Raw genomic sequence first — 13,727 nt, forward strand, 5'->3', positions numbered from 1 at the left:
TGGGGGCATTCTGTGATGGTCTGTAATTCTTAATTACATGAATCTTTTAGATTCCTTCAAAGATTACATCAACGGTGCTGAGGTTGAGAGGGTTGAGACCTTCAAGTTCCTTGGAGTGAACATCACCAACAGCCTGTCCTGGTCAAATCACATAGATGCCACAGCCAAGAAAGCTCACCATCGCCTCTGCTTCCTCAGGAGGCTAAAGAAATTTGGTTTGTACTCTTTGACACTCACCTACTTTTATCAATGCACCACAGAAAGCATCCTATCTGGATGCATCACGGCTTGGTACGGCAACTGCTCTGCCCAGGACTTCAAGAAACTGCAGAGCTGTGGACACCAGCCTCCCCTCCTTGGACTCTGTCTTTACCTCTCGCTGTCTTGGTGAAGCAGCCAGCATAATCAAAGACCCTACCCACCTGGGTCACTCTCTCTTCTCTCCTCTTCCATCAGGTAGAAGATATTGGAGCCTGAGGGCATGTACCACCAGACTTAAGGACAGCTTCTACCTCACTGTGATAACACTATTGAACGGTTCCCTTATACGATGAGATGAACTACGACCTCGCGATCTACCTTGTTGTGACCTTGCACCTTATTGCACTGCACTTTCTCTGTAGCTGTGACACTTTACTCTGTACTGTTATTGTTTTTACCTGTACTACATCAATGCACTCTGTACTAACCCAATGTAACTACACTGTGTAATGAATTGACCTGTACGATCGGTATGCAAGACAAGTTTTTCACTGTGCCTCGGTACAAGTGACAATAATAAAGCAATACCAGTGAGCCTGAGGGTCAAGGACAGCTTCTATCCCACGGTGATAATGCAACTTATACGTTGAGATGGACTCTTGACCTCACAATCTACCTTATTGTGACCTTTCTCCTTATTGTCTACCTGCAATGCACTTCCCTGTAGCTGTGACACTTTACTCTGTATTCTGTTATTGTGTTTTTTTTACCTGGACTACCTCAATGCACTCTGTACTAACTCAATGTATCTGCACTGTGTAATGAATTGACCTGTACGAACAGTATGCAAGACAAGTTTTTCACTGTACCTCAGTACAAGTGGCAATAATAAACAAATAAATTGTATTTCTTGTTTTGAAAAACCCTTTGATGCAAGAAGCAATGTTCTGGCACAAGAATATACAGCTTCTATTGCCTCTACTTACCTGCTGATCCTCATAACCCTTGATATCCTTACAGTAAACAAATTTATTTTATCTCAATCCTGAATATACTTACGTCAGCATCCACACTTCCAAAGAAGTTCCTCCTCATCTCATACTGGATGGAAATGGGGAATAGTCTATGTCGTAAAATGTGTTGTTTTGCAGCAGCAGTACAGTGCAAGACAAAGACAAAAAAATTACTATAAATTACAAAAATAATTATGTAGTGCAAAAGAGGAATAATGAGGTAGTGTTCATGGACCATTCTGGGGAAAGAGGGAGCCCATGATGGAGCTGAGTCTGAGTGATTTGGGAACACGGGTCCGTGTGGTCAGCCACGGTTTAGATTCCTGTAAAGCCCCCCCTCAGAACCTTGTAAGTTTCAATGAGATCATTCAGTGAGGAATCAGCAGGCTGATTCAGAGTTGAAAGAGACAGAAAAGGAGCATTGATGGGAATAAAAAAGGAATTGCAGTAAGTGCTAAGGTCAGGCTACAATACTTTGTGATGAGATTCATTGACCTGAAACAATATCTCTGATTCTCTCTTCATAGGTGCTGCCTGACCTGCTGGTTATCCCCAGGACTTTGTTTCTATTTCAGATGTCTAGTCACTATACAAGGAAGATGAGATTGCAAGAGAGGATTTACAAAGACATTGGCAGGACTGGAAATTGTAGCTATGACCAAAGATTGGATAAGCTGGGATTGTTTCCTTCAAACCGAGGCTGCCGAGAGGAAATTGAGGTTAGGACTACAAAAGATCTATCTACCTTCCCAAGCTGTCAAAAAGCAGGAGGTATGGATTTATAGTGATTAGGAGATGAGAAACTTTTCACCCAGCAGTGGTAGGAATACAGAACTCTTTGCTGAAAGGGTTGGAGAGGCAGAAACCCACACTACTTGGATGTGTACTTGGATGTGTACTTGATGAGCTGCAAGGCAATGGACCCAGTGCTGGGAGGTGGGATTAGATTGGTTTGCTTTATTTCAACTGGCATCGGCAGGACTTTTCGTAACTTACCCTACAAAAGATTTCAGAATCAGGTTCATCATCACTGACGTATGTTGTAAAATTTGTTGTTTTGCGGCAGCAGTAGAGTGCAAGACAAAGACAAAAAAATTACTATAAATTATGAAAATAATTATGTAGTGCAAAAGAGGAATAATGAGGTAGTGTTCATGGACCGTTCAGAAATCTGATGGCAGAGGGGAAGAAGCTGTTCCTGAAATGTTGAGTATGGGTCTTCAGGTTCCTGTACCTCCTCCCTGATGGTAATGTGAAGAGGGCATGTCCTGGGTGGTGAGGGTCCTTAATGATGGATGCCACCTTCTTGAGGCACCGCCTCTTGAAGAGCTCCTTGATGATGGGGGGGGGGGGGGGGGGGGAAGGAAGAGGGACCCCATGATGGAGCTGAGTCTAAGTGATTTGGGAACACGGGTCCTCCCCAGCTTACGGACACCTGACTGATGTGCAGTCTGTACATATGAGCGAGTGCTTGGGAGACCAGCGGTAGGATTTGACGGCTGTTGCAGGGCTGCAGGCAACTTCTGCAGTGTGGGAACATGGTTTACTGCTGCATTTCCGACATGCAAACTATTTCGGCTATGAACAGTTCACAGGAACGGAACTCCACCATAACCTGGGGAAGACCTGTATGTATATTCACTGCATTTATTTGAGAATATGTACCATGTATACTGCCTTTCCATGTCATTCTTCCAACAACTTCAGCTTAACTGCACTACATCTGTCATGTCTTGCCTTTCACCACTCTCTCTCCTGGTCCAAGATGTCACCCTTACTACAAGTTTAGGATAATCTGTAAATTTCAAAATAATACCCTCTAAACCCAAATCTAGGTAGTTTATGTTAAACAAGAACAACAATGGTCCAAGCAGCTATTCATCAAGGGGCACCTCCGCAGACATGCCTCATCAGAAAAAAAATGTTCACTCTCTCTTTCCTTCCTATTCCTGAGCCAATGTTACCACCATTCCTTTAATACCATCTGCTTTTGATTTTGATTGTTTTGTGATACTTTATCAAATGTGATTTGAAAGTCCATTTATAAATTTACTATGATACCACATTCAAGCATCTGTTATTTCAAATTCAATAGTTCAGGCACAACTTGCCTTATCAAGTCCTTCCAGACTGCTCCAATTAACCTAAACATTGCCAGACATGGACTGATTTTGATCTTGGCAAACTCTCTGGTGGTTTTCTCTCCAATGACATTGAACTGGTGGACCTGTATTTACCAGGTTTAACCCTCTCTTCCATACAGGGCTTTAATATATGCTATCATCAAACTAATTTCATTCCCCATCAAAATGAGTCCTTTTACTCTTGATGTACGTACCCATTTCCCTCAGTCTATTACTGCTTTCCTCATGAGAACATCACCACATTTAAGATACCTCACCTGTTACCTTTCACATTACACTTTTAAAGATATATGCACATGAAACAAACACCAGAAAGTTGTTAAACTTATTTAATTTGACATTATACACACACCTGCCCAGGAAACTTCACAGTTAAACCAACTCCAAACAGAAACAAAAGATATATAAAGGCTTCACAGTACATCTCTCATTTACTCTCTCATTACATAAATTCACTCAAAAGCACTGTAGTTTTTAAAACTGGCCCGTAAACACCTGAGGTGGTAGGGTCGGACATGATGTGGTGTGACTGTGGCCAGTGGCAGCAATGTTGCTCAGGTTATGAGCACCCCACTCACTCCTTTAACAGCCCTTGAACAAAATGAAATTAATTTGATTTAGCTTTTCCATGATACAAGATATACAATGTGGAAAGATTATAATTATTTCAGACTAATACAACAGATTGTAAAAAGGACTTGTCCATCCTAAATTTCTAATTGGGACATTTTGGATGGTTGGATAAGAAATGCACATCAAAGACTGAGGGATGGACAACAGCAGATGCAACAGTTCGATCAATCAACTACACAATCAGACCACTTATGTTTTACAGTCAGGTTGTGCTGTGCCTTACCCTGCCTACACTGTGTTACATGCAGGAATTATTTCAAACATTCTTACTAAGACTAACACAACGTTAATTTGAGAGTTACAGTAAAACTCAAGTAATCCACTAGAAATTGCGATGGTCGGGCATTGTCTCAGCAGGTGATGTCTGCCACGCTCCCTTCCAACACACTATGTCCCCCGTACCTTATTAACATCCAATAGCCCTGAGAATCTGCTAATCTGGCACTGATTATTGGAGTTTTACTGTATATACAAATAATTCTGGGATTCAAACATTACAGATGGAGGGGAACTCCTTAAAGCTTGAGTGCCTCTGTCTCACACACACCTGCAGCTTCATGCATTGGGGGCACAGAAAAGGTGAAGTGAGGACACAGATACTGCCTCTCCTGTAACACTGTTCAATGCTGGACAGCCTTCCTGCAACCCAGCACCAGTCTCCTTCTCATGCTGGCATTAACCATCATTGAAATGGGTTTCAGCCAATGTTTTCTGATTTGAAAACAGTGAATGGATGAATCAGAAAACATTGGGAAGCAAGCAGAACCTGCTGGAGCAATGACAGGGACAAACTGTGCAACTCAGGCTGGAGAAAGGACCCGGCTAAGAACAACCGGAACACGACAAAGGCAGGTGTCTATTATTTACTAAATGCAGTGCAATTTCCTGTCTACTACTGTGTGTGATATCTTGCAGGAAACATTATTGGCATAGCAGCGTTTACGTGACATTTGAGTCAGGCGTTGCAGGAGCATCGTATCACCTTTATGATACTTCCTGTGCACACTACATTGAGTAACTAATTGATGTGTGAAAGAGCAATAGGCTGCAGGTAAAATGAGTATTTGTGCACTTAATGCGGTAATACAACTTCAGTGATTTTATTATTAACTGCATCATTTCAAAGCTGTCAGAACTGCGGGAAATTTCCAATTTCATTTGTTAACTTATTAAAAATGCAGCTGAAATATCCACCAGGCTATTAAGCAAATTCCTAAAACTACATTTATAGATGCCTGCTGGGTATCTCCAGCAATCTTTATATTATTACAACTATAGTTTCTTGTCAGACTCCATTTACTGATAACTTTGAACTAAGATTCCTTGCTCTATTAGGGGGACACATGTAGTGTCAAGTTTGTATACACTCAGGAGGGGGAAAAGGGGGAGCTAGAAGGGGAAATAGGAAAGGGGAAGGGGGAGGTTTAAGCCAAGGTTGCAGATTCTGCTCACCACCCGATTAAATACTGAGTGATCAGGCGTTGGTTGCAATGCATATTCAAAACAGTGGATGGTCAGCTAAGCAAAGCTGCAACGTGGTACTGTGCTTGTGTCCCAGAAAGAGTCAGTGCCTAGAGGAAGAATACAGTTCAAGTGATTAAATTTTAGGCTAACACCCCAGAGTGATTTTCACTGTGCAACAACGAGAGAGAGTAGAGCATGTTGTGAAATGTATTGCGCAGACTCTGAACCGAAAGGTCATAGGGCCCCAGTACCTAGAAAACTGTTAACCTTTGCCACCGACCTCCAAGCAACAGCTGAGGTTACCCTGCCATCAATTCTCATTGCCTTTGCTCTAAAGACTGCAGTCCGCAGTTGTGTGTGGACTGGAGCCTCTGGGCCACGTTTCGCTTGAGTGGACTGCAGTGGAATCTTTGGTTCATCGTGACGTCCCTGCTTCGGTGCAGCATCTGCTCCTTAACCAAAAATTAAACTTTATGGGTGAGGTGCAGCTTTATTTTGCTATGGACGTTAATGATTCCTTCAAAGTCTTCGTCATGCTTGGGATTAGGACAGCATGATCATCCACACATTTACTGACACAGGATTCAGCCTTCTGCTTGACATCCTGCTCTTTCGCTCCTGCATCAAGGGCATCCTTTGCTCTGTCATTGCAGTCCATCATGCAGCGTTGCAGACGATTCTGTAATGAGAAAGCAACACATCAATCTGAAAGACTTTCTCCTCCTTTGCCTCAGTTCACATCCTTGTTCAGCACTAAAAAATTAAACTCTCTTCCATTCAGATACCAGTGTTCAGCACTCCCAGATTAGACACACGCAGATTAAAACTGCCTTGGACGGGTCTGCTCCCACCTCCACTTCTAATATACATGTGATCAGGCAGCTGGAGTCTCAGTAGTGGACCATTTTTTTTGGAAGTACTTAAACATGAGGGATTGAACTGAGACTGACGAACTTACTCTTGTCAGTGGAGACCATATGAGCATCTAGTGAGGAGTGTTGCTCATCATTCAGGCCTGATCTCAAACGAAGACCCAAAGAGGAAAAACAAATACAGTATAGAGACAGCTGCTACTACCAGCAAGTCTGTGCTAACCTTTATGTGACTAGTAGCCAAAATCCCAGTGTTCATAATTTGGCCATGTTCCTTTACTCCCTTTTCCTTCAGCCACCTACCCAAACTGCTTCTACCACTGAAGTGATATCCGTTTCAATCACTTACCTCATGGTACAAGTTATAATCCGTAAACTCACTCTGAAAGTTTCTCCATTTAGCATTATATTGGTCTCCCCATCCTAAACACCCCCATCATCATATCAAAGTGTTTCTATCTAATCCATCCCATCCAATCATAATTTTCATGTCCCTTGACTGAATCTCTACAAACCCCTTTACTCTAACATAAGTAGGCTCAATTTTCCCAACCCACTTTTCTTTATTTGTAATTCCTCAAACAACAAATCTGTGCCATATATGCCTACTCTTTTAATATCTGTTCTGCACACAGTTCTCCAATTGCGGTCTTACTGAGGACAGATTTCAGATCACTCCAACTTTTCTAACTTTAAGATTTTTGCAGCCTGATCCACTTGTGATCCCGAACCCAAAAATCCTTCTCTTCCTCATCACCCATCTCTCCCCAAATCCAAAGCATCTTACTTCACCAAATTCTACAAACCTCTTACAACAAATGTTAAAATAAAATACAACTTCCCTAGTGATCTAGTAAACTGGAATGGTGGCAGACTGTCCCTTACCTGGAACCTCTCAAGCTCTCCGGTGACAGCAGCCTGTGCCTTGGCAAGAGGAGTGTGGCATCGCTCAATACATTGATGAACTTCTTCCATGGAGGAATTACCATTGTCGCAGCAGTCAGCACTGCACCGAAACATTCTTCCCTAGTGAAATGATTTAAACATGCAGCAATGACTCACTGATTTCCCACACCATACTTTCCTTTATATACGAGGCAATTTATTACAAATGCTTTGTTCATCCATCTCGCTCCTTTCTTTGTTATTCATTAGGTGTAACCCTTCTACCTCCCTTCCTAGGTGGTTCAACAAGTAGGTATACAGTGCAAACTGGATGGCATTCTCGTCCAACAATAGAACATCGAACAGCACAGCACAGGAACAGGCCCTTCAGCCCACAATGTTGTGCTGAACTGATTAAACTAGTAATTAAAAGCCTAACTAAACTAATCCCTTCTGCCTACAAAATGTCCACATCCCTCCATTCTCTGCACATTCACGTGCCCATCTGAGGGACTCTCAGACACCTCTATTGCATTTGCCTCCACTATCAACCCTGGTAGCGCATTCCAGGCACCCACCACACAGATCGGAAGAGGATGTCAATCAAGCCTATTGATTTAGATAGTCTGTGTAACAACCCATTGGTGGCCTTAACTCCACCAATGGGTTGTTCCACAGACATAACATTGGTCCTGGTTTCTACATCTTCTAACCATACAATACAGGACAGAAATGGAACTAAAACTACCTAGACCCTACATCTGCCAAGCAAAGGGAAATCCCTCCGCGCAGCTACTTCTCTTCCCCATGCCATTCTAAATCATACAGCACAGAAGCAGACACTTCAGCCCACCACATCTGATGCTGACCATCAAGTACCTAGTTATATCTATACCATTTACCAGCACTTGATCCAAAGCCAATTTTGGATTCAGTTTGATAAACTAGCCTGGATCCCATGGGGCCCAACCTCTTGCACCAGTCTCCCAAATAGGACCTTGTCAAGGGGCTTACTGAAGTCCATATAGACTACTTCAACCACACTGCCCTCACCAATAAATGCTGTTACCTCTTCAAAAAAATCCAATCATATCAGTCAGATAGGATCTCCCACTAACAAAACCATGCTGATTAGCTTTGATTAATCCATGCCTTCCCAGGTGTAGATTAATTCTGTCCCTCAGAGTTATTTTCCAATAACTTCCATCCCACTAGTGTTAGACTTACAGACCTATTACTAGCAGGCTTATCCCTGTAGCATTTCATGGGAAAGGGTACCACATTTGTACATTTTTTACTTATTTCTAAATCAAGATTATAGCACCCAGAGAATAATGTTCAGATTAGGTAAATAGCCAATGCTCAGAACTGACCTTTGGTCCTGCTGTGGAATAATGCAACAGTGGACTGCTATTGTGCTTTTCATTCAGTGTAAACACATTCGGTGGCGGGGTGGGGGGGCTCTGGTGGGAGAGGTGCCGGCTTTGGAAACAAAGCAAACACAGACCAGCTGGGATTTGTTACGCAGCAACTGCTCATATTTCATTGACCCGATTCAGCATGATAAGTGCCAGATCAATATTATACCATCTTGTCAATCCAAATCAAGTGGACAGTCTTAAGTCATTTGGCAGCAAATTCTTCACGTAAAGGGAGTGAAAATCTGGAACATTTCTCCACTGGTCCCCCTCCACATCACCCTCCTCCTGTCACCAGATGCCCCCACAGCCCTCCACCTACGGGTTCTCCCTCCCCACCACACACCATAGGACCTAGCCTCACAATCTGCCCCCCCACCCCCCGGGCATGTTTCCTCCAACCACCAGGGATCTTTTCCTCCGCTTCCTTCTGCCACTGGGGAGAATCTCCCCTACTCCTTTACCACCGTCCACCATCCTTTACCTTCCCCATTACCCTTCTTCTGTTGCCCTCCAACCCCTTCACCTCCCTTGTTGCCCCCTCCTCTCCCCTTTAACTCCTCCTCCTTCCCCCATACTCTCCCCTCCCAACCCCTCTCCTCAACCCCACCCCTCCCCTTCCCCACCCACTCCCCTCCCAGCCTTCCTCCCAGCCCTCCACCCCACTTCCACCCACCCTCCACGCCTCCCCCCCCACCCAGCCCCTCTGCCCCCATCACCCCCCCAGCCCCTCTCCTCCATCACCCCCAGCCCCTCTGCCCCCCATCACCCCTACCCCCCCAGCCCCTCTGCCATCACCCCCACCCCCCCAGCCCCTCTGCCATCACCCCCACCCCCCCAGCCCCTCTCCTCCCATCACCCCCACCCCCCCAGCCCCTCTGCCCCCATCACCCCCACCCCCCAGCCCCTCTGCCCCCATCACCCCCACCCCCCCCGCCCCCATCACCCCCACCCCCCCAGCCCCTCTGCCCCCATCACCCCTACCCCCCAGCCCCTCTCCTCCCATCACCCCCACCCCCCCAGCCCCTCTCCTCCCATCACCCCCACCCCCCAGCCCCTCTGCCCCCATCACCCCCACCCCCCCAGCCCCTCTGCCCCCATCACCCCCACCCCCCCCAGCCCCTCGGCCCCCATCACCCCCACCCCCCCCAGCCCCTCTGCCCCCATCACCCCCACCCCCCCAGCCCCTCTGCCCCATCACCCCCACCCCCTCTGCCCCCATCACCCCCACCCCCCCAGCCCCTCTGCCCCCATCACCCCCCCCTCCCCCTCCCCCTCCCGCTGCTCCGTGCCCTCTGCCCGTTCACCTTCACCCTGCAGCCTCGGCTCCGTTAGCGAGCGCGGCTCCGCGGGTGAGACCCCCCCGAGTCCCACACCTGCATCTTGCGGATCTGCTCCTTCTCCAGCCCCTGCACCATGGCGTCCACCGCCCGCTGTAACCGGCGCTGCTGGGACTCGGCGCCCGCCATCGCTCCACGCTGCTCCTCTCACCGAGGAGGGTGCGGCGGGGCAAGAGGGGTCGCGGTGGGAGCCCGGGTCCTCTCCGCCGCTGGCGCCCCCCCTCAGCTCCGGCGGCGGAACGTCAAGACAATCTGCTCACCTTTTGGTTCCTTCGAAGGTGAGCAGTTCTTTATTTGAGAGCCGCTGACTGTATGGGAAAGTTTTCAGAGGTTTGAGCTCTTGATGCTCGAGTAAGTTAAACCTTCCAAACTGGGATGGGTAGATTGTGATGGGAAGGGATGTGGAGCAAAAGTGGGAAATGGCGTTGAGGTCCAGTTGAGTATTGAATGGTGGGATAGGTTTGAGGGGCTGAATGGCCTCCCCAGTTCCTATACACTGCCAGTGGCATGGGATGTAAAACCAGCCTGGGCTTTTCTCCTGATTTTGATTCAGTGACCCCACTCCATCATGGTTGACAATTTAGAGACAGGTACTTAGCTATAGGTGAAGACACTCGGAACAGGCCCTTTGGCCCATCGAGTCCATGCCAACCATCAACCACCCACTTACATTAATCCTACATTAATCCTATTTTTTATTCTAAACACATTCCCATCAACTCCCCCCAGATTCAATCACTCAGCTATACACTAGAGGCAATTTACAGCGGCAAATTAACCTATCTAATTAATCTACCTAATGGCAAAGACAGTCATCGAGTCATAGAGAGATACAGCACAGAAACAGGCCTTCAGCCCACCAAGTCCATACTGACCTCTTTGCCCATCTACGCTAATTCCATTTTGCCCACATTACGACCATATTGCTGTGGGAGGAAACTGGAGCACCCGGAGGAAACAAACGTGCAAACTCCACACAGACATCGCCTGAGGCCAGGAGCGAACCTGGGTCTCTGGTGCTGTGAGGCAACGTTCTACTAGCTGCGCCACTGTGCTGATCAACAATGTTGATTCAGTGTTAATCAGTGATGAGTTTGACTTTGATATCCTTCACAGCTGGATTGCGAAAGGCTCTCATGGCTGATCCATAAAATGGCCACTGAACTATACTAAGGGAATTCTACACTGACAGAAGTGCTCAAGCCTGCCTCACCATCCAATATGATGCTGACCTATGCTGGCCTCAACTCCTCTTCTGTGCCTTTTCCCAGAACCCTCAACTGCTCTCTTTCAAATATTTTTCTATCTCCATCTTAAATCTTTCTAATGACCCAGCCTCTACCACCTTCTCGGGCAGATAATTCCAGAGATTCACCATCCTCTGAGAGAAGAAATTTTTATCCACCTCAGTTTTAAATGACTGGCCCCTTATTTTGTAACTCGGTCCCCTTGTTCCTGACTCTCCCACTAGCGAAAACATCTCAACGTCTAACAAGATGCTGGAGGAACTCAGTGGGCCAGGCAGCACCTGTGGCTGGAAATGGACAGTTGATGTTTCAGGCCAAGACCCTTCATCTGCACTGGAAGGGCACATGGCTGTGGTAGTGTGTCTGGGTGAGAATGTGGTCAAAGAGCTGGAGAGCAGCAGAAATCACAGAGGGGGTGCAGTGAGAGGGGGTCTCACAGAACTCCTGGCGAAGAGAGGAGGAAAACTTCTTCAACGTGGGCATACCTTGAAGAGACTTTGCAGTGGAGCAGCAAAATGGAGACATAAGAGACTGCAGATGCTGGAATCTGGAGCAACAAACAAGGTGCTGGAGGAATTCAGCAGGTCGAGCAGCATCTGTGGAGTGAAATCTGTGGAGGGTCAGTCAACATCTTGGACTGATGTTTCAAAGTCTAGATGATCGAAGTCCAAAATGTCAACTCCCTATTTCCCTCCAAAGAAGCTGCTCGACCCACTGAGTTCCTGCAGTATCTTGCTTATTGCTCCAGACTCTAGTATTTGCAGTCTATTGTGTCTCCATCTCAACATCCACCCTGTCCAGCCCCTTTATGAACTTATATGTTTGACTGATGAGGCCAGCATTTATTATCCATTCCTTCTCAACCTTGAGAAGGTGGTGGTGAGCTGCTTTCTTTAACTTTTTCTGCCCTTCTGGTGAATTGGATAGGGAATTCCAGGATTTAGATCCAGCGATAATGAAGGACTGGTGATATTTCTCCAAACCTGTATGGTGGGCAACTTGGTGATGTTCTGACATGCCTGCTGTCCTTGACCTTCTTGGTGGTAGAGATTGTGGGTTTGGGAGGTACTGTTGGAGTAGCCTGAGGGAGTAACTGTAGATGGTACACACTACAGCCATCGTTCACCAGTTTCCTACATCAGCACTCTTCAAAAAAATGCTTCATTGGTTGTTGACCTTGGGATGTTTCGAGGTTATGATATTTTCAGAAATGGCACTATAGAAATGCATTTGATTTTTTTATGAATAGATTACCAGTACTGTTCCAATCTCCAGAAAAGATTCTGTTGAAATAAATTCACTTGGTGTAGTTCAGAAGCTGTACACAAGGTGTCGTAAGTTGCCTTTGCAGTCTTTAACCAGAGGAAATTAGTCACCAATATTTTACTTAATAGACTTTATAAGACTCAGTCCTGCTTCCTGCTCACTCATATCTACTTCCTGACTTGCGCCATGTTCCTCAGACATGGCTTCCCATTTGTCTTGTTTCTCAAGTTAGAGATGCACAATAGATTATGAATCATGGACTCCTAAGCACTAGGACAGTTGGACAAGAGGACCCAGCAGTAGGATTGTGAAAGGCAGCTTTGGAACAGACATCAGGAACATAGAAACAGAAGGGCCTCATTCACTCCCTGTTCCAGTTATATCAAGGCTCTGATCCATCTGTCCACCTGGGCCGTAGATTGCAGCAAAATCCATCATACCCAATAAAATCTACCATTTGCAGTTTTGAAATTTGCAATTGATTCAAGTATTAACAGTTTTTTTTTCAAACCATAGAAGGAGGTAATTCAACCCATTGCCAGCCAAAAAGGGACTTAACCACTACCTGGCTCATGGTCCACTGCCATATAGGTTAGGGCTGTTCAAGAGCTCATCGAGGGACTATTTAGTTGTGGTGGGGGTTTCTATTTCCACCACCCTTTCAGGCAGTGAGTTCCTGATCCCCCCAAATCATTAAATGAAATAATATTTTCTCAAACCCCTCTCTTCCTTCCACGAAATTAACTTAAATCAATGCTCTCTGGATATTGTCCTCTCTGCTAAGGGACATAAGTAAAAATTGTTCACTCTGTCTACATCTCCTGTAATTTTATACACCTCAATTAAATCTCATTTCAGTCTTCTCTGATTCAAGGCAATCTTTCTCCTTGTTTGCCTAAGAAAGGATATATTGGCATGAAGAGAATGCAGTGAAGATTCATGAGACTGCCTTCAGAAATGGCAGGTTTGCTGTATGAGGAGAGATTGAATACACTAGACCTACATTCTCTAGAATTTAGACGATTGAGAAGAGCTCTCATGGAAAATTACAGCATTTCTTGCAGGACTCAACAGGGTAGATAACGGAAAAGATGTTTCCCTTGGTTGAGAAATCTAGAACCAGAGGTCGCAACCATAGAATAAGGAGTAGGCCATTTCGGTCAGAGATGAGGAGAAGTTCTTTGTGCAGAGGTTGGATGATCCTTGAAAATATCTACTGCACAGGGTTATGGAAGCTGAGAAAC

The 13,727-nt window shown here is 45.7% G+C and overlaps 1 protein-coding gene across 5 annotated transcripts; it reads right to left on the minus strand.

The window, feature by feature from the left end:
• Positions 1 to 3,672: 3,672 nt before the first annotated feature.
• On the minus strand, positions 3,673 to 10,979 carry fam136a (family with sequence similarity 136 member A). 5 transcript variants are annotated; one of them, XM_052040946.1, is made up of 4 exons: positions 10,846 to 10,964; positions 8,586 to 8,694; positions 7,213 to 7,353; positions 3,673 to 6,134 (listed from the first exon to the last, which is right to left on the minus strand). In XM_052040946.1, exons 3-4 carry the CDS (start codon positions 7,345 to 7,347, stop codon positions 5,946 to 5,948), a joined length of 324 nt encoding a protein of 107 aa, XP_051896906.1. In that variant the 5' UTR covers positions 7,348 to 7,353; positions 8,586 to 8,694; positions 10,846 to 10,964; the 3' UTR covers positions 3,673 to 5,945. The 5 variants fall into 5 exon arrangements, with proteins under 5 accessions (XP_051896906.1, XP_051896907.1, XP_051896904.1 ...); XM_052040947.1 differs by lacking the exon at positions 10,846 to 10,964 and adding an exon at positions 10,007 to 10,116; XM_052040944.1 differs by lacking the exon at positions 8,586 to 8,694 and having other exon boundaries at positions 10,846 to 10,979.
• Between the last annotated feature and the right edge of the window lie 2,748 nt (positions 10,980 to 13,727).

This window comes from Pristis pectinata, chromosome 29 (assembly GCF_009764475.1).
Source record: "Pristis pectinata isolate sPriPec2 chromosome 29, sPriPec2.1.pri, whole genome shotgun sequence".
Classification (NCBI taxonomy): Eukaryota; Metazoa; Chordata; class Chondrichthyes; order Rhinopristiformes; family Pristidae; genus Pristis; species Pristis pectinata.

What these genes read in the sequence shown, in the direction of transcription:
- fam136a (XM_052040943.1), bottom strand. Translation starts at nt 10,099, where the DNA reads ATGGCGGGCGCCGAGTCCCAGCAGCGCCGGTTACAGCGGGCGGTGGAC. An exon ending in AGCAGATCCGCAAGATGCAG is followed by an intron (nt 7,354 to 10,006) that starts GTGTGGGACTCG and finishes TCATTTCACTAG; the next exon opens with GGAAGAATGTTTCGGTGCAG. An exon ending in GAGAGCTTGAGAGGTTCCAG is followed by an intron (nt 6,135 to 7,212) that starts GTAAGGGACAGT and finishes TTCTCATTACAG; the next exon opens with AATCGTCTGCAACGCTGCAT.